The 27594-nt window shown below is 34.1% G+C and overlaps 1 protein-coding gene across 1 annotated transcript in view; it reads left to right on the top strand.

The window, feature by feature from the left end:
- LOC129801136 (contactin-2-like) overlaps positions 1 to 27594 on the top strand; it is a 58152-nt gene that overhangs the window by 18695 nt on the left and 11863 nt on the right. Inside the window, exons 2-5 of the mRNA XM_055845900.1 lie at positions 15985 to 16133; positions 21432 to 21642; positions 26715 to 26826; positions 27144 to 27319. Of these exons, the coding sequence (XP_055701875.1) occupies positions 15985 to 16133; positions 21432 to 21642; positions 26715 to 26826; positions 27144 to 27319 (648 nt within the window). The remainder of the gene's footprint in view (positions 1 to 15984; positions 16134 to 21431; positions 21643 to 26714; positions 26827 to 27143; positions 27320 to 27594) is intronic.

Below are 27594 nucleotides of genomic sequence, written 5' to 3'. Positions count from 1 at the left end.
CATTTACCGTTAAACTGGCTACAACTGATTTAAACCGATTTATAAGTCACTCAAAACACTTAGAGAGACACACTCAAAGAACTTAGGCGTAATAAAAATAATAGTTATAAACCAGTTATTGGTACATAATGAGTTTATTACCGGTTCATAACTTATTGGAATCGATACATAATTCTCAGAAACTCCAAGACCTTTCCAACGAGCCCAGATATGACCCCAATTGATTGGGTAATACGCTCTTTATAGCCATTCTGATTTTTAAGAATAAAATCCGTTACTAGAAATGATTCAATGAATTCAATGGTTCTTTTTGTATATGATCGAAATGCCCACCTAGGTAACTTCTAAAATATATTGTCAATCGGATCAGCTACTCCGCAAACTGTTTGTACTTTATGTCTACATTCGTTGCAAATGCCACGAAGCTATGCGTCGTTTACAACGAAAATATACAGTACGAGTCCGCTAGAGTCAAACCCTAAAAATTTTAAACTCCGTGAAAAATTATATAAAATTCCAGGTTTAATGCTAAACTTTTAAACGACTCTTGTTAATATTAATAAAACAATCAAAGATAATTTTTATCGAGTGAAATAGTAACTGCAATAAATAATAATTTAAAATATTGCAGGTATATAAGAATCAAATGTGTTGACTTTATTGGAGTTATACTATGTATATATCTGCTACTATTTTCCGAATTAGATACAAACCCAATTTATACACTATTAAGATAACATTTACAATATAGTCCTATGTCAGTACTTTGTATTTTTGGGCATGAATTACATCCAATTCAAATATATACAATTATATGCAATATATATGCAATTAACGCAATTGGTGATCCAACAGCCGATATCCAAAAATGAAAATAACCCACAAAGCATTTTCATACAATAAAAAAAACATGCTTTTGGAAGGAAAGGGAAGATTTGAGGAAATAAAAATCACTCTAAATGTTCATGACTCGATTTAAAGGGAGATCTTCCGAAAGCCCTAAGTCTGTATCTGTAACCGTTTGACCTCTAAAGCTGTTGACAGTCAGATGGACAAAAGGACAAACAGCGTGACATCATTGCCCCGATATCATGTGAAACGTGGAGATATATTGAGAAAAGTGGTCCTCAGTGTGTAGAAGGGAAGATGGAAATTTTTGGGGATGAAAAAATCGAGGATTTTAATCCTGCCTCTCTGTGGAGTTCGAGCAGTCAAATGGCTTTAAGCTCATCCGATTTCAACCCTCATTGAGGGTATTTGCTTAAAAATTTCCAGAGATAATTAAGAAAATGTTTCAATTAAGTTCAGAATTTAAGTGGCATACAAATATCATTATTATATAGTAGAGTATCTAATTATAATATTTCAAAAAAATTCCAACGGTTTCACATTGTAAGGTGAATTCGCTACATTTTAAAAATGTATTATAACAAGTGGTGGCAAGAGTGGCAAGGAGTCCCACATGACCCAGATATGCGAAAAGTTCGGTTAATAGATTTGTACAAATGTTGATAATTTAAGAATATTATATCATTTGTGTTTCTCTTACTTACATTGAGATTTCTTTTGCACAAAAAAAAAATTATTAATCTAATTCTTCAATAATAAATTAAAATACCTTACAAAGCAGTTATACCAAAAAAGATCTACACAGTAGTCATTCTCTCTACGAATTTGTGAGTGAAAACTTATCCTAATCGTGCGTAAGAGGAAATAAATCTATCTATCTGAATTTAAATGCGTTACTTTTTAAATTAGTTATTATCCTGCAGTACCTCTGCAAATCTTTAATTAAACTTCTAGACTGATTAAGAGATCAGTGTGAAGAAGGACAAGCTCCCAGATACTCCGAAAAAGTTCAAAGGAAAAACGGAAATTGGGGAGAATTTGTTTACCAAGTTTTTGAAAAATTCTAAAACAGTGTCCCCAATCCCTTTGCGCGGCTTGTGAAAATCCTAGCCCAGTCAATGAACGAATGTCAGAGAATATTTCAAAGACTTGACTACCTTGATGATGGCTTTGGCGACCGAACCGAAAGATCTTCGGAGTAAACTTGATGAGTTTTCCCTGAGTAATTTGCCCCAGACGATATCGGGAATCCTGATCCCTGCATTGCACTATACAGGCCCATTTTAACAAAATTAAATATCGGGGATTTAGAGACCTTTCTAATGCATCTTAGCTCTCTCCAATCGGTTGAGAAATATGCTCTCTGTAAAAGGACCCTCCGGTAATAGACAGTGAACTCCAAGTCACATCAGAAAGAAAAAACATTTCTTCAGTCTTGCCCAAAGGTTTCAATCCAGGGTATGGACCTTCTTCAGTGGTTGACCAAATTATATTTTTTGGAAAGTCAGAAAATTAGACAGTCCAAAAAATATATTTTTTATTCATTTCGATGTACCGGATTTTTATTGCCATTTTGTGTACATTGTTCGCTTTCCAATGTATATGAGAAATATATCCGTTCAGACGAAATCATTCGCATCATGCAGGACTCGAACTCACAGTCGAGCCGGGACTCAGTGTGACAGTCGAGCCGGGGGTCACACCGCCCAAGAGCCGAACGCTCTTACTAATTGCACCACGGAGCCCCTAGTCCAAAATATATATTTAGTATAGTCAACCACTTACGAAGGTCCATATCCAGGACCGAAAGATCTAAACGAGTTCGAAGAAATGTTTTTGTTTTTGAAGTGACTTGGAATTGTAAGCCTGAGAATTGCCTACTGCCAAACCCGTTAGGCATTTAGGGCAGAATCACATTGACAGTAAAATGTTGACTGTCACCGTCAAAGATTCGTTAATTTACGCATTTTCATTACAATGCTTACGCAAATTTTCCATTACCGTGTTATCTTATCTCATACTCGGTGTCACTAGGTGAAAATAACATAAGAAAATTGAAGAAATAAAACGAAAATGCAATAAACGGTGAGCAAATAAACTGTACGAAAAACTGTAGCAAAAAAAATCCTACAGTTGTTTTTGCTGACAGTTTATCGTATTTGCGTTTTATTTCTTTAATTTTCCTATATTATTTTCACCTAGTGCCACCGAGTATGAAATAAGGTAATATGCTAATTCGCTAATTGAGAATTTGCGTAAGAATTGCAATGAAAATGCGTAAATTAACGAAATACGGTGAGCGTTTTACTGTAAATGTGATTCTGCCCTTATTCTGTCCCCTTATTGAATGATTGACAAGTTTCAGGACTTATTTACTTTAAGTGCGGGCGGACTTATCTTTTCATTTCTTCTAATGTTTAATAACAGTTCTCACCGATCAGATATGGTAGATTAGATCGGTAGAAACCATCCCTAAGTTCTATAAGTAAAGAAGAGCTTACGAACAGGAGGGTGTCAAAGTCACCTGTACTTACGGTACTCAGGTAACTGCAGCATCCTTTAATGGGACCGAGCTTCTCGCATTAACCACCTAAAGTTCTGGCGACTCTCCGTTAGCTCCCTCCAGAAACGTACGTCTAGAAAAGTCCATCCTATCGAAGGCTTCTTGCGAGTTTTCGTAACAAAAGCTTTCAACACCTTTCTAATTTTAATAGAAAAACCAATTTCTACTATTTCACTTTTGTCTTTCAAGAACCATTAGAAGCAATAGGTCAGGGGTCAGGGCTTTAGCAACCAATGCTACAGACCTCGCACCGGAATATGGTGTGCCTCTCTTTGCGACCCTTCCGAAATAGTGCTCCCATTGCCCATTTCTGGAGAGTCGCGGGTCGAGTATGTTCACGTTTTCACGTCCGAGGTCTGACGACTGATGGGCCGATTCGTATCTGCCTTTGGGATAATCCATCGGGCGCTCAGTGACTCTGAAGTTAGTCGTTATAGCACCCCTCAGAGTCACCATCCCAAATAAATAGTGATTGGTACTGGTGGATTAGAAAAGTCTTTATCAGCACGGTGCCTCCCTCCTACTCCTCTACACTCAACAGTCTTACTACAAGATGATATTCCTTACGAACCAGAAGTAAAATTAAGCAATTTTCAAAATATATCCGAATGAAGGCCTTAATTAAGATCGATTATGGTTGGTCTTATGAAATCATCAAGTCGGTACCTTTAAGCATTAAAATTCTAGGTCCATTTACGCCCACGAGGACAAGACCACAACCAATTAACGAGCATTCGCTGATACTTGCAACCCTTTCCTTCATTCAAGGACATTGTTTTCTCCTTAAATGGCATTAGCATCTGTTTGATATTATTAAATCTGTAACTTTTAGTCAAAATATTCATTCAAGTGAATTAAAATTAACGCGATTTTTAATCGTTTATTTTTCTAGAGTCGACAGTTGCAGGCAATTTTCAAACAAATATTTGTTGTACAAATAGATCATAGAAGTTGTTTTAAAAATTTCATTAAAATTAAAGTTTTGTTTGGTAGCAACTTTGAGTGTTTCTCAGAGCGGATGACTTAGTTGCTGACAATGGAGATTGCAAGTTTTCTCAGAGTAGCTAATGGGATGGGGTCATTGGGGACGATATGTGGTAAGATGTTGGTGAATTTGTCACACAAGGGACAATCCACGAGATGAACTATTCACGACCACCAGAACGATATTGAGCGCAACTCATGTGCGAGGGCGGATGATAATCGTATGTAATTATTTAGGAATTAATTACAGAGGGGACTATGAAGCAGTTGCGAGGACAATTTAAATGCCACACGACGACAACGCAGAATAATGGCACAAGTGGTGAAGCTTTTATCACATATCACTTGCTACACTGTCTTGCCTAAGTGGTTGCCATTGTGTCCTCGGTGTTTTGTGGGGGCCACACGAGCCGACTTTCTAACAAAAGCCACCTTCAGGACCTGACAGCGGACAATGGATGTCGAGGGGCTTTGTATGGATTATACAACTTTTCACATATGGGGTAACCAACTAGCAAACACTAATAACTCCCCCACTTTCAGCGTAAGTGAATTTTCGCCGTAGGCTCTTCTGGCCTTGGAGGGTATACTGACTTCTTGTTGCCAAGATACACAAAATGCTAATGAAAAGCCACCCCAAGCTGCTGCCCTTGCCTCTGAACAACCCCCCAAAAAAACCGCAATGGTTCTTGGTGAATTTTCCCACTGTTTTTAACGAAAGTTCCGCAATATTTGAGCTTTTTGCCCATATAGAAGTTTCGAGAGAATTTTTTGCCACGCAGAAAATAAAACACAACTGACAAGATTTTCAGGCACATATGCTCCTCTTTTCTCCTCTGTCTCGGGATATCACTGTGACTTAATGAAATGTTTTTGCTGTGGTATGTGACAGTATTATTTTTTATTCACATAATTCGTAAAACTTCGCTCATATCCGCAAGTGAAAGCTTTAAAGAGCTTTTTCTTTTATTTCCTCACAAAATCAGGGAATTTTTCTGCAGACACATTCCAAAAGATATTGCTTTTCACTATTTGAAGTTATTTTCAAGAGAATATTGAAATATGTAATTATATGAGTCATAGAATGAAAACATCAAAAACGTAAATAAAAGTTCCATTGTTATATTATCTCTTAGGAGGTATTAAGATTTTTTTGTTAAAAGATTTTGTAAAAAAAAAATCCAACGAGAATGACTCCACGGCTTTATATAAAAAATTTATGTTCGTGAAATTGCATTCAGAGAATTAAACCCTGGGGCCTCGGGAATGCGGAGCAAACTTTATGTTAAAACGGAGAAACTCTATGTACTCAAGCAAAAGAACAATGTGTGCAATTAAAATATTAATATTATAAATTAAATATGGTATTAATGTTCTTTAAAATGTGTTATTCTACCAATTCAACAACATTATTAAATAAATTTAATGCCAGCTATAAATTTTTAGTGCAACGCATAAATTAATATTTAATTCAAATTAAAAAATATTTTTTTTAAATTAATTATTCATATATTATTATTTATTTTATATAATGTAATATAGAATACTGATTCCCGTTTTCATTTTTTTTTGTTATTATCTGGTGCTTGTTAAACAATTCAATAGCATACCTATTGGAAAGTGCGAAATAATTTGCTTTTTGATAGTCGCAATCCAATAACGTGACTAGATGAGTTTTTCTATTATTATTTTTTTAATTTTAAAAGATCAATAATATTTTGAGTCACAATGTAAAAGGAAAGCAATAAGAAAAAAATAATTGGGTTATACAATTTATATTTAGTAACGGATTTTCTATTCTTTATCGATTTTAACAATTTCTACTTATTTAGAAAAATGTACGAAAACGTTCTTATTTATCTGAGTATCTCTTCTTATAGAGGAAATTGCATTTTTGACTTTAAAGTAATGCCCAAAAAATGTTGGAAAATCGACATTAAGCCTTTTAATCAAATTTTTACGATTTTAAGTGGTTCAGACAACTGATAAACTCGTTTTTAAGGTAAAAAGATTAGAAGTAGCTTCCATTATTCTTTAAAACCATTTTCGGAAGTTGTCTAATAATCCTTTATTTAAAATTTGTCAGTAATCCCTTCCCACTTCGGTTTTTCTTAAGGGGAAGTCAGCATGTTTGACACACTTTTTCATGTTTGGACTTTAAGAAATATTTCTCAAACTCTGAAAATTATCTTTAAATTTTGTATAGTATACTCTCTAGATTTTAATAAATTACCTCAATTAGAGTTTTTGTCTCATCTATTTAATTAATCAGAGAATAATTCACCACGTCTGTATCGCAAATATGCCGTCTCTCCCCTATCTCAAAATTGTTAAGCAAAAACTACAACATTTTCGCAAAAAAAACCCTGAAGTCTAAAACACTCCCAATCAGGTTTTTCTTGTTGGAAACTGGATTACAAATACGAACTAAATTTGGGAAAATTGAAAACTTTCAACCTAATCCACAGAATGGTTTCGTCAGATAAAAGTTTATTAAGAACATCCAAAAATATTTTGCTTGAAGAAAATACCGGAAAATTGATCAAGAATTGAATTTACAACGTTCTTATGGAGTCTCAAAAACTTTTGCCACAGATTATTTCAAACATTCATCGAAAATACATAGCTAAACCAATTTTGATTATTTTTAAGGGTGGAAGGTGGAAATGAAGGGGACAATATGGAAATTTCAGATATTACCCGAAAGCCTTACTAAAACTAAATTGTAAAATGTCATAAAGATTGTTCGAAATCTCTTCAGAAAATATATGACAAAGAAATTCCTCAATATCTTTCAAAAATCCATTTAGATATTAGGGGAAACTGGGGCACCACCAATCACAGGGTAGCACCAAACACTGCGATTTTTTAATCGGATATTCAACTTTAGAGGACAAGATATAGGAAGGCATTATAGGGATGCTTGTCCACTGAAGAAATGGTCAAAATAGTCCAAGCGATTTAGAAATAAAAATTAGTGTTTGGTGCTACCCCGTATTTGGTGGTGCCCCAGTTTTTCCTATTTTTTAATATTAGATCTTATGCAACTTTTTCTAAAAAATTCACCCTAGGGTAAGTGTGCCAAATTCCGGCCAGCTTGCATTTTCGGCCACCTTTTTTGTTCCTCAAATTTCCATGAACTTTTAGATTTTACGTACTCTAGAGATTAAACAATGTAAAATAATAACAAAAAATGTAGCTTCGACAAACGAGATGACGTGAAAAAGACATTGGAAGAATTCCCGAAGAGCAAGGAACTATGAGAATGAAGGTGACCGAAATAGGGCACCAAAGCTATGTCTATATTTTTATTTATTTTAAAATGTATTAAGAATGATTTTAGAGTAAATAAAGACGGTAAACTCTTTACAAGGTTCCAAGCAACACTCTTTCAGAAGAAAGAATAAAAAAAACAATTTGAATTTAAAATATTACATTTCAAACTTGAGACTTTGACGCTTGCATGCAACTATGCCGAAATTTGGCACACTTACCCTAAATGTATTTTTAATTCAAATTAAAAGATTTAGAGCATTACTTCATAAAATCCAATAAAACGCTTTTAAAGCCAGTAAAGCGGTCTTCAGACCTAAGGTTTAGCCCAGTTCCCGAAGGACTTAAAATCGTAAATAACAAACGATATTATATGTGTTTTTTTCATCTAATAGATGATTTGTACTTAATAATCAATTCAAAGTTAATTTTTTCCAAAAACTTTTGACTGATAAGAAATTAGAGCAGTTAAGCTATGTATATGGCTAAGCCTCAGATATGTAATCCGTATAAAGGTGCTTTTTGGGTAAAAAATGGGCTGTTGTGAAAATGATTAGTAATTCATTATGCTGTCCATTTATCAATGTGAATTCGAAATGTTCGAAATAAAGGCCGTTTCATTCACGTAATAGCTAAATAGCTGAATGTGAAAATATGAAGCAGGAGGAAAACTGGTCAGGACTTAGAAATAAACGTAGCAATTTAAGTCTTGTCAATCCCATTTCACTAAATTACAATTAAAATTGAGTGGCCACATAAATGAAATGGGACAAAATGGGGACTTGAACATATGTATGGCAAGTGGTTGGCATTTAATCCTAGCGTTTACGGAACATTGACATGCACACCTCAGATTGCTGAAGAAGGTGGTCAGGAATGCCAGCATTGCATGACACCTGCTTTATGCCACAAAGCAATGGCTTTCTAACTCAGGAACGTGTATGGAGAAGAGGTTTGAGGGTTTTGTTTGACTTTTCCACCAGTAGAAAAGCTCACCCAGAAACACGTCATCATTTTGCTTAAACTTGCAGATTTGGGACAAAAGATGACGAGATACACGTAATGACCCAATAAAATGGTTAAGTTGTGATTTCTCACTTTGATATTCTTTTCAATTAAATCTCCGACACAGCAATTTTGGCGCCAATTGCGAGGAAATGATTCAAGAGATACTCCTGGATGTGCTCCTGACCCATTAAATTTATCTCTCCACATGCAAATTTATCTTTTCATGGTTCAGGGTCAGTGGGGAGCACTGTGAGTGTTACAGTGACAATTTTCCCAATGGTAACTTCTTGTAGGGAATTCTCTGTGAGATTTGTGAGAAGAGATAGTGATGGCAATCTCATGAATGTGAAGCCAAAATTCTCCAAGGACAAACACTTTGCTATTTTAATCGTTGCTCTTCTCGGGAAATTTTCTTCTTCATTGAGAATCATGAATATATGTTGAAGTTTGTTAGATGGTTTAGATGTACTATGCAGTCATAGAATTCTGATAGTGCCAAGGAGGATGATTTAGAGGACATGGGAATGATGGGATATGCAAATGTTGTCTGAGAATGTCTTGTAAAATACGATAACTGCCTTCAAGACAGATGAGAACGTATGATAGTCAGTTGTATTCAGTAAGTTATATAGAGTTAAATATGTAATAATATTTGGGTTAACATTTGAAATAAAGTTGCTTCATCTTTAGTCTCGTTGAGATGAAATTCACAATTACCTCGTGTGCGGAAAGTGCACAAACCAAACTTTAAAAACAAGGACAGGAAAATTCTAATAAAACCTGAACTGATTCCATCCAGACCGGGAAAAAGGGGACTCTTCACGTACCTGGGTAAAATAAATCGGGAATTAGAGTCACTATAGGCTAGGGCTCTACTAGAGTAAAATGATACAGCTTGGACATAGTGTTGCAAGTTGGACAATTCGCCGGTACAAGTTGGACAGGGATTTTTTCTTGATAAATACAATACTAATTTTTTTAAGCACCAGAAACCGAATTATAAAACTAAAGCATTAAAAATATACAAATAAAAATGAAGTACTAAATTTATCAAGAAAAAAAGCCCTGTCCAAATTGTACCATTGTCCAACTTCTACCACTTTACCCTACCACTGTCTTGTTCTTTAATAACCAACCTGGGAAAAAGTACAAGAGAAACTGATGAGATTAAGTGCCCTGAGTTAAATTAAGCCAAAATTTAATACAATATTTTAAAAATTGATCTCTAGAGTTTCTTTATTAAAATTTAAAAATATATGTTTTAGAAAACTTAAAGAAGTTTAATATTTTCGTTATAAATAACCTAATAATTTTTTTTACTATAACTTAGTGAAAATTTTAAAAGATTTATATCATAGAACGCGAATATGTAGTTACTGATTAATTCAAAGTTTTAATTATTAAGAAAAATAGATGTCAATCTTATGGATACAACATTCGACCGTTAATATGCATCTCGAGTCAGAGAGAACAGAAAAAGTAAGCCAGGCCTATTTTTGGACGCATTTCAAAATCATGCAACAAGATATTAAAATTTCACCTAGACCGAAAAAAGAGATTCCGAGATGATCCAACACTGACTGGGTGAGAGAAATCCGAAAAAGTTAAAATAACATTCCGGAAATATTAATTTTACACTGCAGTATTGATCCAAAATCGGTGTAAATATTACCCTTTTTAGGTGTATTAGGGGTTAAGGTTACCCTTTTCTATGTTAATTTTACCCTTAATAAGGTGTAAAATTAACATTAAAAAACGTTGATATATTTTTACACCTAAAAAGTGTTAAAGTTATGAGGAAAAAATGTTACTCACACCTTCTTTTTTATCTCAGTGAATTTTAAATTCCGAAAATCTGTGTTTAGGATCAACGGTGCCAGCCAAAATCTATAACGAAAAAATCCCGAAAGCCAAAATCCCGAACGCCAAACATTTTTTTTTACCTTTTTCATTGCTTTTCGAAGAAGCAATGGAAATGCCAATATAACGCTTTCATTTTTCATGAATTGCGGCGTTCGGGATTTTATCTTTCGGGATTTCAACCGGGACCCTTACATAAGTTTTTCTACACTCAGAAAAATAAAGGAGTAAAACTTACTCTAATCGATGTTGCATTAACTCTTTTTCGTTGTGAATTTCGATTAACTATATTTTAGAGTTTATTTTACTTCTATTTAGGTGTAATATTCGGAAGAGTTGTTTTAACTTTTTTGCCCTAAAATTTACATTACAAAAGAATGTAAATAATTCTTTTTGAGAGTGAAAATAACTCTTTTTAAGAGTTAAAATAACTCTGTTTAAGAGTTAAAGTAACTCGTTTCCAGAGTTAAAAGAGTTCTGTTTTAGAATTAAAATAACTCTTTGAAATCCCAAAGTGCATATATTTTGCAATTTTATGTTTTCTGTTTTATTTTATCATTTTCTTTATTAATATTTACTTGACCTCAAGTTCCTTATGTTCCGAGCGTAATATCACGTATGATGCACGTGCATGTCTTCATGAAAACCTTTTGTTAAGCATATAGTTGATGTTCCATATGAACTTTGTCACACGAAAATCTTCTTGACTAAGGTATATTCTTAAAATTAAAATACTTACAATACTATTACACTGGAACTTTTACAATTTAATTTTAAATTCAATTGAGCCAATTGAGCATTAAAAGATTTCTAGAATTTACTTAAAAAGTCTCGCAGCCAGGACACATTTTGCAAGAAATTTGCTCAATTTTAAATAGTGCCGCGAGATTTTTGATTGTGAATGACACCGGAAAATGTGTGGTAGTACTTAAAATATCCTATAAGTCACTTATCTGTTATGCAATAGAATCCCCAAAACCAGAAGAAAGGGTTGTAGGCAAGGGGGCTCATGAAGAGACTCTCATACAGTCTTGTTGAAAATCTGTATGAATAGCTTTGGATGAACTTAGCAAATTACTCCCGGTACTGAAGCATCACTCCCGTACAAGTTTATCACTAAATTAGTGTACTTATCTTATTTTTTATTATTAATTACTTAATTAATAATAATATTACAAGTGAATAAATTTAATAAGCACAATTTGGTTCAAAAGGCCATTTATTTAACTGCAATAAAATTGAAATTAATGAACAATTTTAATTTGTTGAATACAAATTTAATTGAACAACCACATTTATGCTATTTTAGCATATTTAAACATATTTTGGTGGACCAAGTATTAGTTTATATCAATAAATAAGCGAAAATCTATCATTTCAAATAATTTGTAATGCAAAATAACGCATAGGAACAATTCAATTGAAAATTAAATTGAATTTACAAATTGAAAAAATCCTAGTGTGATAGCACGGTTAAGCATATACTTCAGTCGAAATGAAATTTTACATAGAAAAAGAGTAATAATTATATCGATATCCGACGACAACTCGCACGAAGGCTTGTTTCAACTCTATTTATAGTAAAGAGAGGTAATCCCGATGATTTTCATACAGTGCGACTTTAACGCTTGTTTTTGGACTGATGAGATATATTTTCCCCTTTCCAAATCAATAGAATTATTCTTTGACTCATTTAGAATCATGATAGAAAAAGAATTTTTAGTAATATTGAAGAAAATTAATAAAATTACAATAATATTAATATATGCGCAAGAACCTTACTGCGATGCTTTTTTCTAACTCCGTTGAATTCGATCAAACTCGGATACTCATTTTAAAGAAAAGTTTAATGCATAAAAACAACAAGATATTGTATTGAAGAATTTGTAAAATTTATTTACAAACGAAAGCCATCAAATTTATTTAAATTTCAAAATGTGCTGAAGAAGCTATAGGGGTGTTGAATGTTCATTCAACACCCCTTTAAAAATCTTTAACCCTTATATACATTTCTAGAGAGGTTTCAAACTCCATATTATTAAAGGTTCAGCTTATAAAGAACACTAAGGCACACAGGCATTAAACTATTTTCGGTTCTATTTAGTTTTAGGGATTTCTACAACACAAGATGAAGATGAATCTACTACTTCGATGATACTCGTTAATTTTAAAATTTTGAAAAAGAAATTTCATTTAGACCGCGCACGTGACCAATTAGGGGAAACTGGGGCATCACCAAACACGGGGTACCACCAAACACTGCGATTTTTTAATCGGATATTCGACTTCAGAGGATAAGACCTATTGGAATTTATAGGCACTATAGGGATGCTTGTCCACTGAAGGAATGGTTGAGATAGTCCAAGTAGTTTAGAAATAAAAATTAGTGTTTGATGGTACCCCGTGTTTGGTGGTGCCCCAGTTTCTCCTATTCAGTGCATGTGAATTGCACCAAATTGCACCCGATAAATAAATTCAACACTTATACAGGAAAGTCTTTTTTATTCTGTCAGTCATGACAGTTTCTGGAAAATTAATCCAACATTTTGTGTAGTGGTAAGAAAATCAATTAGGAAACGTCAAGGTGTTCTAAATAGTACAAAATTGACATTGGGGTAGGGAAGGAGGTGTAAAATCATGTGAAGTAGCAATAAGAATTTGAATTATGAATACCGGAATACTACTAGTCACGAAATTGGCCAAAAAGGAAAATATGAAAAATTTCTCCCTGAGTATTTGGGAAAGTAAGGAAACTCGCCATTCTCTTATATGGCTTTTCTGGTATAAGAAAACTGGTTGAAATGGTTGGAAAAGAGGAAATATTCTCTGCAATTTTCCTTGTGACGGCAAAACCCATTTGAAATGGCACGAAGAAGGGCTTTTCCCTCCACTAAAGTTAAAATCTTAATTTGTTTGTACACTTCTTTTCGTGGCGCATGATATCGTATGAAAATTGCATGGTTGGTTGGCAAAAGTGTGAGGGTGGGTTATTTTTTTGAAATATGAAGAAATTCTGGCTGTTTCAAAAAGCCCTGTTCTGGTATGGAGCAAATAATGAATATTGTATGACTTGGAGTTACTTACACTGAGGTCCTGGTGTATTATGCAAAGTCTCATTTTTGGGGTGTAGCACCAAGACCAAATTTATATTATGGCCAATGTTGTTCCTGCACGTTTGCTGTTCGAAATGGCCGAGTGGGCCGAAAATCTGCCAGGAATAGGTAGTTTAGGATCCGGTGGTAAAAGCACCACAAAACCCTCAAAAACAATAGGATACCATTGGGGGATGAAAGGTGGGGGTAAATAGTGTGTAGGAGGATCAGTGGAAGTGAAAGTCCATTAATTTTTCCGACCTTATTAGGTGTTTGATATTTGATTCTCTTTTTTCTCTATATAAGTTTGCTTCTGAATATCTTTAGAATTAATACATTTTCATTTATATCGGGCGCGCCATATCGCTTTCTTATAACTATCTAATAAATAAAAATTAATTTTGTGTGTAATGTGTAATGTGAAAATTTAGATTATGAAACACTCAAATTAATAAGTTTTGTTTTAAAAACATTTATTTTTCTGCTTTTATTTTTAAAGTGAAACAAATATACTAATAGTCGGTCAAATATTGTTGCGAAACTTTTTACACCAAGTGAAATCAATAAAGGAATTAAGCGCGTTACCTTCGGAAGATTGAAGCTTCGAACAATTCATTTTTTCAAAATAATTTTTAATGAATTTTGTCAATTATAATATTATATTTAATTATCTAAAGCGTGAAATCGAATGAATGTCCCCATGGAAAAAATGGCTCTCAAATCTTAATCGCAGTAGATAAAAAAAACCTAATGCAGATTTGGAAAGGTCATTTTATTGTGATTCTTTAAAACCATTTCTTTGCTTTATTCCAATGGCTGGTTAGCAAACTTCCGCACTTTCTTCTTAATTCCCCTCATCAGGTTCTTGACAAATTCTTCTCCATGGGCTCTGACGACGTTTTTCCATTAAGGCTTGAAATCAACCAAACTTTTGGCTGGTTTAGCCTTTTTCCTGAGATTCTCCTTCAAAATTCCCCAATAGTTTTAAATAAGACGTAGTTCCGGTGTGTTGGGCGGATTAAACTCTTTCTGCACATAAATGACTCTATTGTCGTTGAACCACGCAATCGTATCCTTAGCGTAGTGGCTTGATGCTAGATCTGGCCAAAACAATGGTGGAACATCATGGCTTCGATAGAGCGGCAGAAGACGTTTCTTGAGACACTCTTCGATGTAAATCTCTTTGTTCATGATCCCGGTCATGAAAAATTCTTGACTTCGAAGACCACACGAGCAAATTGCCATCCAAACCAAGTATTTTTTTCGGGAACTTGGTGTAGTTCTTGTATCGATACTTGCTGTGTATACCAGTACGAGTCTTTGCCGTATAGTATTGTTGTCCAGGAAATTGGTGGAAGTCGGCTATCACGATGGTTTCGTCGTCCATTAAAACCTATCTTTCAAAACCTTTAAGAAGGTGATCATTTAGCTTTCTGGACCTTGTTTCGGCGGACTGTCGTTGCTTATCTGTACGATGAGGTGCAGGTTGGACTTTATAAGTCACTAAGTCATTCTTCTTCTTAATTTTATGAACTAGGTAGTGTGAAATAGCCGTCTTCTAGGCCACATCTCGGAAGGATAGAGAAGAGTTCCTCTTAAAGTAGAGCCCGTGGAGAAGAATTTGTCAAGAACCTGATGAGGAGAATTAAGAAGAAGGTGCGGAAGTTTGCTAACCAGCCATTGGAATAAGCAAAGAAATGGTTTAAAAGAATCACAATAACCCTTTTTTCAATATTGCGGTCTTGAATTCCAGGCGTCCTACGACCATCTTGCTTTCGGACAGTCGTCTTTTTATCCTTGAATCGCAATACTACCTTTCGGACTGTTGAGCGCGACTTTCCGGTGAGTTTTCCTATTTCCGCATAAGTCGCATTTGGATTTTGTAGGTAAATGTCAACTATCTGTTGTCGGTCGGATTCTCTCTATCTTCTTGAAATATCTCAACCAAAAATCAGTATATTTTAACGAGAGTAGTATCAAAATAAAACTAATGAAATGCACTAAAAATTACAACTGACAAACAAAAAGTAAACAACAGTTGAAACTATCAAAATCATATCAAGTGTTGAGGAAATTCAAACGATTCCACGCTTTAAACGTTTTTTTTTACAATTCTAAGTGTTATCCAATCAAATGATATTAGGCCGGTTGGGTCTTCTATAGTTTAAGCTTAAGAGATGGTTTAATAGAAAATAGATATTTACGCTCTCCCACTTCTTAGCTAAACCGGCTAAACCTAAAGTTTCATGACCTAAAGACCCCATGGACTAGAAAGACAAAGAAATTTGATTATTAAAAATGATACATAATTTTTGAACCAGCCTTTATAATAAGTCATTTTTTCCTTTCTTGCAGATTTGACCGAACACCGAGGAAGTCATCACAATTCTCTAACATCGGGCCACCTTGGTCAATTTTTAACGAAAAACAACAGTCGTGTGATAAGCCAAAGGGGCGGCCTGGCCATTCTGCCATGTAGCGTCTCACTCACAACACCAGCCACTGTAAGTAAGTATTTTACTACTAAAAGCTTCCCTTGAGCACCAGAAACCACTCAGCAAACTTGAGAGATTTCTTTTGCACGGAGGGTAGCTCATTAAATAGTAATTCTTTCTCGATTTTTGTTGTTATTCTGCGGTGGCCCCTCAACTCCGCCCATTCTTACGTCTTTCACAACCAAACATTTAATTTGAAAGAAATAACCACAAAATCAGTGAAGGGCGAATATTTACATTTCCAAATTTACTTTCCGGGAGTTCCGCTCCTTTCGTCGGAAACACACCCTCGCGAGAGAGTTCCAAAGTGAACAAACACCGCAGACTTCTCTGCAGAACAACCTAATTTACTAATAGAAGAACAAACTAATTCGAGAAAGTTGGTTTTTTGGAGAAACAAAAATTTGCACAAAAGTCAAATATCTTATTTCATCGAAATGCGAAACTGTGATAACAGAGGTGGAAACAAACAACGATAGGTAAATTTTTCTATTTTTTTTTCTAAGGAATTAAAATTATGTTAGAGCATGCATCGGATGGTTTGAATTTGAAATAATAAATTAATCTATTGCTATATTAATATTTGTATATGGTTTAAATTGATATCGATTGTGGTATCAAGTACTGTGAAGCTCACTGGATGCAATTCGAATATCTGCAACGCTGGAAAAACGTCATGGTAATCCAAATGGGAAGAGTTGTTCGTATCTCGAGTCGTTTGAAGGTAGAGCGCTACTCTTAATTAAATAAACAAGAATATTAAAACCGATTGTTTTATATTTTATATAAAACTAATACATCTAAAAATCGTGATCAGTGTAGACCTACATTTAGTGAGAAATGTTCAAATAAGATTGCTGACAAGATTTTCCCTAATAATGTGTTTAGGAATCATAAGTTTGTTACGGTACCTATTTCTAGTGAAACGGGCTTTAAAAAACTATTGTAAATATTTTTAAAAAAACATTAGTTTTTGACTCCATCACTTTCCACGATTCTTTCTAATTATAGGTTCGGAATTTTTTTTTAAATTTTTATTTACCAATAAAATTATTTTAAAAAAGTAATGCAACATTTCATCATTTATACAGTCTTTGTATTGTGAACCTGGATCTACCAGAAGCTTTTTTCTTTGGCTCAACACTTGCTTCCTCACTATAGACCTCAATCACCTTGCTGTTTGCGGACCGTGATTTTCCGTAGATGTCGACAATTTTGGTTATTCATTCGCCATTACAGAATCTCTTTAAGATATTCTGCTTCTCCAGGAAGTTCAATTTACGGAAAGCACTCACCCTGAACATTCTTTGTCTGAAATAAACAATCTAATTCTTCATACGATCTCACAAAACTTTATTTTCTTGCAAAAATAATTTTTTTCAAAAAGAAATTTACATAAAATTAAATCTTTTGAATTTGATAACGTATCAGGTCTGGTCGTTATATTCGTTACTCACACCGTAACAAACTTTTAATCGATTAAATGTTGCATTACTTTTTTAAATTAATTTTCATAATAAATAAAAATTGATATTACTTTCCAAACCTATTAATTGGAAAGAAGAATAGAAAATAATGGAGACAAAATATTAATTTTTAAAAGTATTGCCAATAGTTTTTAAAGTCTCTTTCACTAGAAATGAGCACCGTAGCAATCTTGTGATTCCTACTGTGTAAAAAATAATCAAACTTCTAAATTTAGTAGATTTAGAAAAATTTCAAATTAGATTAAATTTTCAATTTAGAAAACCTAGAAGGCAAGCGGAAAATTGATGTAAATTTCTGTTAAGTTTTAAACTAAATCGAATTTTATTTTTTATTCTTTTCGATCTTCTAAAATCCAATCAAATTAAACAAACTTATTTTACTCAATGATCCAGGAAATTCCGCTTAATTAAATTCTACGATACGAAAATTTTATTGTATTAATAAATTTTAAAATATAATAAAAATTGCGGACATTGCTAAAAATTGAAAAATAATTATATTATATTTCAGTCAGACAGCAATAGTTTGATAACTTTTATTGAAAGTCCAATTACAGGGAATATTCACTGAGAGTTGTCAGTTGTTCATTATTTCTCTAAAGTTTGTAATATATTATATTTTCCAATCAACAGTTTCAATGTTTCCAATCGCCTCCCGAGGCAAAATTTACTCTGCTACAAAAACCGGCATTAATTCACTGTTTATTTGACGAAAAAAAATAATGTTTTTCAGTAACATAATACAATCCCACCTGATCGGTTTAATGCAAATTAAGGGTTTTATCCGTATATTTGGAAACATGTGGGATAAATTTTTAATCAGACAGTTGGGTAACCACAATCGGGACGGTTTGGCGCTAAAAGCAAACTAAATTTATTGAAATTGTAATGGAAGCATAATGACAATTTAAAATAATTAACCAGATGACGTAGATAGCAATCCACGAAGGCTCTATTGTAAAATTCATATATAATGTGAATTAGTGTCATATTATTCGCATTATTCTGTGGTTTCACTGATAGCTTCAACTTAACAAGATTTCTGATTTCTATCGTAAGTTGAAATTTATTAAAAAAAAAAAATAAAAGAATTTAAAATAAAACATTGAAATTTAGGGGAAAACGGAGCAGTATGGGACAATTTTCTTTTTTACTATTTTATGTAAATTTTAGATAAATCTGGATGTACATGTAGGGGAAAGTACTCTGGGTTGGACCACAAATATGAAGTTCAAACTTGATGAATTTTTTTTGGGAAAATCGAAAATTAATCCCAATTTTTATTACACCAAAAAAATCTCTAGCTAATTGAGAGCCTATGATTATCTCATTTACCATTCAAAATCTTTTAGTTTCTTTTTATGAGGAAAATAAAAATACTACGTTGATTTGGTCCAGAGCTTGGTACAATTTTTGCCTTCGAATGTGACGGTACATGCCATTGAATCTAGAATTTTATCGGAAAATATTTCTATTGAAACACTAAACAATCTATTATTGATTAGCTTGAGGTTTAATACACTCACTGAAACTATCACTACAGAGAAAAATGCGGAAAAAAAGGAGGAATAAATTGTTGGAAAAGCCATATTATCGATATGACAACCCTAAAATACGATAAGCATTCGAAGGCATGTAATTCTTAAATTCGAAGGCAAGGTATGGGTGGTTTTGCAAGTTATCCACCACCCACAAAAATGGTATCCTTCTCGAGAAAAACAATGTTGACGATAAACAACCTTAATTAACCCTTTATCATTCACACTAGTCACGTTTTTCCAAAAATCATTTTTATTAGCAAAAAACACATGTAAAGTTCAATATTAAAATGAAGCTTTGAGAGTCCATTTTCAATTTTTTATAATAAAAGCATAAAAACGAATCACTAGGCCCTCTATTTTTGGGGGAGACTCGTAATTGATAATAAGCTAAGTAATATTTGATAGAAATGTGTAAGTTTTTTAGAAAAACCAAAAGAAATTCACAATATTCGAAGGCATGGACGTTTGAAGGGAGAGTACTTTCCCCTACGTGATGAGGAACTGTATAAGAATTTTACTTGAGATTCTTTATAATCTCAACTTTTGTGATCCTAAGTCAAATCCGTCCTCGTCAGATCAATCCCAAACGGTATAAACACATTTTGACATATTTACACAGTAAAAAATCGTGTAAAAAAAAATAACGTGTAATTTCCAAATTACCACTAAAAAAATTGTAAATTTTGATTTTTACCACTATTAAAATGGTAAATTTTGTGTAAAAAATTATTTGTGTAAAAATTTTCAGCGTGTAATTCAAACATGTAATTTTTACCACTATTGAAGTGGACCTGTGTCACTTAAAAAGTGGTAAATATTCAACTGCGTGTAAAATTTGGTGCGTGTACTCAAAAACGTGTAAAATCGCCATTATAGTTTGACAGCTGCTGGAAGCTTCCACCTCGGTGAGTATTTTCTTTAGTTTTATGAGTTTTATAGCCTCTAATTTTTCGAAAAGTACCAAATCCCTCAAGAAAAAAGTGAAATACTCCTGCTAGTGTGTATTTTCAAAGTTTTTTACGAGTGATTGTGAAAAAATCCAGTGTTGAAATTTACGTGGCGTCATACTTTGAGTTGCATTCTATTTGTGCATATTTTGTCTCGGATTTCTGGTCCAAAGGGCAATTTTCTGCCAGTGGTGGCCCCCACAATAACCACCCCTTGTGATCATCAATCCTTTCGTCCAAGCTTTAAGAAATACAGTGTGAAAATCTGCATATATTTCAACGGGTATTGAACTTGTTACAACTTGTCATATGTTCCACGTTCTATTTCCGGAATAGATGATTTTCCTCAGTGTTTCTACCCCGTGGAGTCTCCTGTGCTCTAGAGAGTCTCAAATCCATCGCTCAGTGATCCTCCCAAGTTCCAGTGAAAGTTTTATTGAAAAACTGATAGTTTTTCTTTCTAATTTACAGATCTGTCAGCAAAATCACATCGTCCTTCCAAGCAATTTGATGCTGAACGTGGAGGAAACTCTGGCGATCATAGAAAATACTTGAAAAAACTGTGAAAAGAAATATTGCAAATAAAATGACACGCTAGGAATTACAGGTTTTTTAATTTTACACGCTCCTCTTTACACAAATTTAAAAATTACATTCTGAAAATTACACACGAAAAACATTACATGTTCGAAATTACACGCAAAAAAAAAATTACACGCTGAAGATTACACGTTTTAAAAAATACACTTTTCCCAAAATTACCACTATAATAGAGATGTCAAAAATTACCTACTATTATAGTGGTACTTATTTTTTACTGTGTAGATGACGAATGTCGTATGTTCCAAAAATCGTTCTCGCGGACGTCTCATCTCGCCCGTCGTATAACCACTTCTGGAGAGCGAACGGAGAGAGATATCGACAAGTGGTCTTCGGCAAAGGTTAAATGACCATGGGCAGCTAGAAGTACGTGATGTCAGGTCTCACTCTTTCGCCATTTTGGAACACCTACAAAGGCTTTCAAACTTCGCCTATTCTCTGGCTTTGAACACTTAATATATTCTTTTCATATTACTTTGATATATCTAACCTATTTTTCAGGACATAATGCGACTTAAGACTAGTTATTTAATTATATTGCCCAGTTGATTATATTCATTAAAAGAATATAGAAAAAAATATATGAAATGTTTGAAGCCAGAGTGTTTGCGAACCCTGACAACCTTCCCCTACCTATCATCTAAAATCGAGAAAGAATATTAGAAAAGTTGTTGTACAAGACATTTTGAATTCAATGGCACCTAATATGTTTTTTTTCTTTTTACCATTAAGATTTCTTGGTTTCGCCGAAAGGACTTTCAGTTGCTGACCGTGGGTCTCCTCACCTACAGCAGCGACGACCGTTTCCAGGTGGAGCATACGCGACACCAGGGCAACTGGGCGCTGCGAATCAAAAGTGCCCGCAAGGAGGACGAGGGATACTACGAGTGCCAAATTTCCACACATCCACCCCAATCGATTTTCGTTGAACTGAGAATAGTCGGTGAGTGGAAAATTGAATTGACGACAATTTCACCATAGGATCATCTCACCTGACTTGTCCCCAAGTTCATTTCCACTGTCATATCTTTTCCTCCGCATTGGGAATATAGCTTTCTTTCTCTGTGGTGACAGGAAAATTGAGCTCAAGCGGAAGGGGTGTGTATCATTTACCAACAAACGACTTTACGCTTATTCAAGAATTTAATGAAATTTCGAACCCTTTTCCTCTTCAACAATTTCAGCAACAATTGCTCCTGAAATACGAGAAGAATTATTTAATTTTGTTTGTGGGTGGACAACGACTTAAAACTGGTTCTTACCGATTTGTTAAAAATAACTCAGAAAATATCTAAAGCAATAATCTCCTCATATTAAAAAAAATATTGATAGGATTGATAGAATTAAAGCGCTGTCATACTTCGGCATAAATACTCAAACCTTAAACAAAAATCTTAAAAACCCAATAGAAGGAATGGCTCCAAGCGGTATTGATGTTTCATATTTAACTTTATCTACTTTTAAAATTTGTTCCAAAATTAAAAAAAAGTGAGACCTCTTTCTAATATGTTTTATAAACAAATTGGAGGTTGTGGCGGTTGAATTTCTATCTATATGTGGCAATGAAGTAGTAGTTTCGAACAGTATTTTAAAGTTTAGTATTAAACAGGTCTGGATCTGGAATTATATGTCTCTACCGATTTTAATAAGCATGAATTGAGGAGCTCAGAGCAAAAACACGCTATATTAATAGGGAAAAGCATACGACATACGACTTAGAATCTTTTTGCTCTGAGCGCCTCAATTCATATAACGGGTTTGAAATACCGGACAGGTTTAAATTGATTTCAATCCATTATAATACGATAATTACTTTTTATTCTGATTTCAATTCGTACTACGCAATTCTGGGAACACTTTTAGGTGATCTATAAACCGATTTCAATCGATTCAGAACCGGTGAACTTAAAAAAAACCAAAAGAAGCTGGAATTCGCGCTTTTTCCCAAGGCTCTCAGTCCCGGGATTATGCACATTTTCGGAACCGAAAAAACGCACGAAATGGCATTATGAATCGAGAAAATTTGCATAACCATAGGGGCTTTTTTGAATAAATCGAATATAGAACGAATTTCGCGCAGAGTAAAAGTAGTCAAAACAAAAATATTCAGCTGTTTAATAGAAATGCATTAACAAACAGTACATTTTGACCAGAGTTCTTCAACAAATGGTTAGAATATTTATAAATTTTACCTTAAAAAAAAGAAATTAAAGGTATATTCAGAAAAAAAGCAAAATGTTTTCAAATTTCTCGCGTCACAACATTGTATACATTCAGGCGCAGGCGTATTTCAAAAATGATTTCATGAATTGACTCCCAATGGTAGGCAAACATGCATAATTGCATGTACATAATTCCGTCAGGTGCATAATCCCGAAGTGCATAAATGCCGGGACTGAGTGTAAGATCCAAGACCAATTTTACGAGAATAATAATGATGATTATAAACGTTCTAGAACAGAGATGAGCAGGAACCGTTTGAAACTGAACAAACGTCAAATGAAAAATGTTCTTGCTCACCCTTGATCTAAAATTTTAGATTTTTTAAAGGGTTTGATTTACCATTAGGAAAACTTAGGGCAAAATGATGATCCGAAAACTTCAATATTCGATACCTTAGAAAATAAAAGAGGTAAGATTAAAATATTTAGTCTTCATGAGTTCCTTTTAAATGTTCAATGTTTTAAGTGATTTGAGAAAGAAATACTAAAAACAACAAAATTGAAATTTTTTGTATCGTTGGTTGTTGACGGTCACTTTACAAGTTTTTTGGCTGTTCTTTAAATTTATCCTCTAAAAGGGGAAAGTTAAAGTAAAGGGAGGGGGTTAATGGATAAAATTATTTGTAATCAGTTATTAGTGAATGAATTTTGTGCCACTAGCATAAATTTTATAAAATTTTACTATGTTAAATTTTTGCAAAATTAGAAAAAACCTAATTTTTTACCTATTTTTGGTGGATAGGGAACGCCATAAAAGGGGAGGGGGGGAAATAAAGAGGTTGGGTTTGATTGATTTGATTGATTTGTTTATTGTCATCTCTGTTTTTTGTCCCACCCCCCATGCGGCCATCGCCGTCTTAGCGTCGATTCCAACCTCCAGGACGAAAACGAAAATAGAGTTCGAGATAACGTCATTTGGGGAAGGGTCATCGAAGACTGGAAGTTGATATCTCTTACCGTTTGAATTTTATATGGGTCAAAAGACTGAAAAGTGCGAAAAACAGTATTTTCAAAATAAATCTATTATCGTTACTTTCCCGATCCATCACCGATTATGACCGATGCAGTCGGGTTCAGATTTAAAAGATCTTTCAAAAAGGCTTGCACTTGGGTGATTTTACACTTTTTAATAAATACTAAAAAAAATCAACAATTTCTGATAATAAACGACAATGAAGATCTTCACATCTAAGGATAGTGCACAAGATCTACAAGATGACGTGATCACCATCTTGAATTGAAGTTTCTGTCCACCATTTTGAATAACTGTCAACTTGTCCTATTGAGCTGAAATTTTAGTATGTTATAGCTCATGTAAATACCTTTTCAAAATGTATCATTGTTCCGACTTAGAGTTCGAGCAATTATCTAAATACAGAGGCTCAAAATTTAAAGTTTTGAAATATTCATATTTTAGCGATCTTTATTTTCCAATCTTGTATATTGAAACCTAAACGAAATGCCTCAGTAACCATTAGGAATAGTAAAGGCTTTTGTTTTATATATTTATTTACTCTCACATATTTAAAAAATAAACGAAAAGTGCATATGTTTATTTATCTTTTTATTTTTCATCTTTGCAAAAACACTTTTTCAGAACCTCAAATAATATGCTGTTATAAACAAAACCATTACTTTTCTTTTTTTTTTGTTTGTTAGATCTCATCGCCTAACGATAGCGCTGTCTCTTTTGTGATGGTTTCGATAAAAGAAGCTGCCCGCAGTTCTGTATTCATGGAAATGTCAAAATTTCAAACTTGGAGCCCCAGTATTCACACTGGTAAAAATAAAAGGATCAAATTGATCCTTTTGCAAAGGATGGATCAAATTCACATGTCCTATTATGAGAAATGGATCAAACTTGGATCAATTTGATCTTTTTATTTTTACCAGTGCAGACCATCGCTTGACATAGGTCGGATTTTATATGTTCTGAAAAGGCCTTGACATTAAATAGAACATACTAAAATTTCAGCTCAATCGGAGAAGATTTTTCTTTTGACAGTGATTCAAAGGCCAATATTAGAGTTGTAACCCAAACATTTCGAATGAGTCAGTTCACCACACTAACATTTACTTCCTAGAAGTAAGTCTATCTCTGCACAAAAAAGAGTAAAGTTCAAAGTACAAGATACTTTGCATTAGGTTTTCCGTAGACTGAATATTGAGAAATCGACTATTTATTCGAAGTGAACACTTCTCTTCCTTTCTGATGGATATCTTCGGTGATTTCCAGTGAAAAGACCATTTCACCTTAAGACGAAAACACTTTTTTGGTTTTGCCCAAAGCCTTTGACACTGATGGGAATCTTTTTTAGTGGCGGGAATAGCATTAAAACTATTTATTTTGCAACAAATTCTCGTTTTTTGGATATTTTTTGAACTCACTCGTTTCCAGTTAGGGATCGTATAGTTCACGGGGTTCCGGATCATCACTAGGCTTTTTTTTTGGCAATCACCGAAGATATCCCCTGAAAGCAATTGCGCCAGGTCATTATTGAGAGGACCTTCAATTCAGGATTGACCTCCCTTTCTATTTATTTAAATATTTATCATCCTGATAAAAATATTGAACATAAACTTTTAATTCCAGGATCATTCGGCTCTGACTTCCTCGATCAATTTAGTCTATCTTAAATTTTTAGAATTTATACATCAGTGAATGTGTCCAGAATAATTTGTGTTTGCTTTATAGAATCCATTTGATGTTTTATTGCATCAATAAAGAATTACTTTAAAAGTTTAAAAGATTCGGTGGTTAATTTTTTATTTAAATACAAATCTCATTACAGATAAAGGGTTGTTGGTTGAAAATGTAGTACTAGAATGAAGTATTAGAACTAGGAGGAATATGAAGGTTCGGTTAAAGATTTAACGTTAAACCCTTTTAAAGATTTAATTGAAAGCAAATACCAAAAACGTTTCGAAGTACCAGGTTAAACACTTGAATAAATATCCACGAAAATTAGGAACAAAAGCGTTAAAAACCATTTGTACTTCCGGGAAAATTGAATTGATGAGTTAAGAGAAAATTGATTGTGTAGCAATTCCAATTGTGAATGTGCTATATACAGCACTTAAGCCTAGAATATATGAATTGGTAAGAGATGTGAAAATCTGGATTACACCTCCCGCCCTCTAATCGAAAAATGTGAATAGGGAAGTACTTTGGCAACAAACGAACAATGAAAGATATTTTGGGGTTCCTGGACGGGTGGAGTTAATTCAGATGTGAATATGTGGTGAGATGGTAACAAATTTCCTCCCTTCTCAGCACAATAAAGGTCCTCCATCCTCCCACCCCCAAATGAGTCTCCTCTACACATGTCTAATAGAGCAAATAGTAATGGATTGTAAGTGATTTCGCACAACTTTACACATCTCATTGTGCTAACGCTAAAGCCACAGTCGATTTGAGATGGCACTGTCTATATCCACCCACTATAGTGCAACACAATGGGGATCCATTGTGAGACCATAGCTACTGACTTTGGAGTAACAATGGTCCAGGGAACTTGGGCGGACATGGGGAGTCGCAGTTGGATAATGAAGCCATAACAGTGGTTTTCCTCCTTTTATCCCATTTAGCACTTCACTATCTATAGTGTAATTTTGTAGTGTTTTCATATAAATTACCATAATTTATATTGTCACACACACATTCCCCTATTTTGCAAAATTTCCAACATCAAGTCACGGGATGCCAACTAAAGACTTTTCTTTCTATCTTCCGCCACATGCTGCCTCTATACCATTTGCGATCCACCAAAAACCCAACCCTAAACACAAACAGAAGCAGTAGCTGAAATAATAGAAGCGCCCGATTTGCATATCAACGAGGGATCTACGCTGAGATTGGAATGTAAGCTGAAACGAGCCACTGAGAGTCCGCTCTACGTATTCTGGTACGTTAATCATTCACGTATGGTAGCAAATAAACGATACCCAACCTCCCATTGATACCCCTTTTCATTGCTGTCTCCCCAGTCCCAAGTATCCCAGTTCCATCCAATTGACGCCCCATCCTATATTCGCACGTCTTGGTGTGTTTGCAGTGAGACGGAATCTCTGAAATTAAATTTGCGCACATCGACCCATGCCCTCATTCAAAGCCAAAAGCAATGGAATGTTGGGTATAAATCTCCGAAATAATTAGATTTACACGCTAGATTCCTCAGTCCTCAGCAATTTCTATCATGCCACCTAAATGCTCCTTTTGCAGGTACCATGACTCAAGGATGGTTAACTATGACTATGATGATGGGGTTTTGGTTTCTTCGAATCGTCAGAAATCGAGCATTCTAACTGTAAGGAATGCCACTATTCGTCATGAGGGTAACTACACATGTGCCCCTGCGAATGCCAAGCAGTCTAGTGTCTATGTTCATGTCCTCAAAGGTAAGTACATTGTGGCTGAAAATGTCTAAGAATTTGCGCACACTACAAATTCTCGTACAAAGGGATATAGGAGGGCTTATAAACGGTACATCAACAGTTGCCACATGCTATTAGAGTGTTTAATAGTTACGAAAAAAGAGCAATACGAGACACCTAACACAGATTTCAGACTAAAGGTTTAACCCCATTACTGGAGGTACCCGATACGACCACTGAATTTAAAATGTTGAAAGGAGTTTGGTTTAACTCTTTCCGGACCGCAGCATATGCTGCAA

Source organism: Phlebotomus papatasi, chromosome 2 (assembly GCF_024763615.1).
Source record: "Phlebotomus papatasi isolate M1 chromosome 2, Ppap_2.1, whole genome shotgun sequence".
NCBI lineage: Eukaryota > Metazoa > Arthropoda > Insecta > Diptera > Psychodidae > Phlebotomus > Phlebotomus papatasi.
The sequence above is the reverse complement of the archived record's forward strand: the minus strand, read 5'-3'. Positions and strand labels throughout refer to the sequence as shown.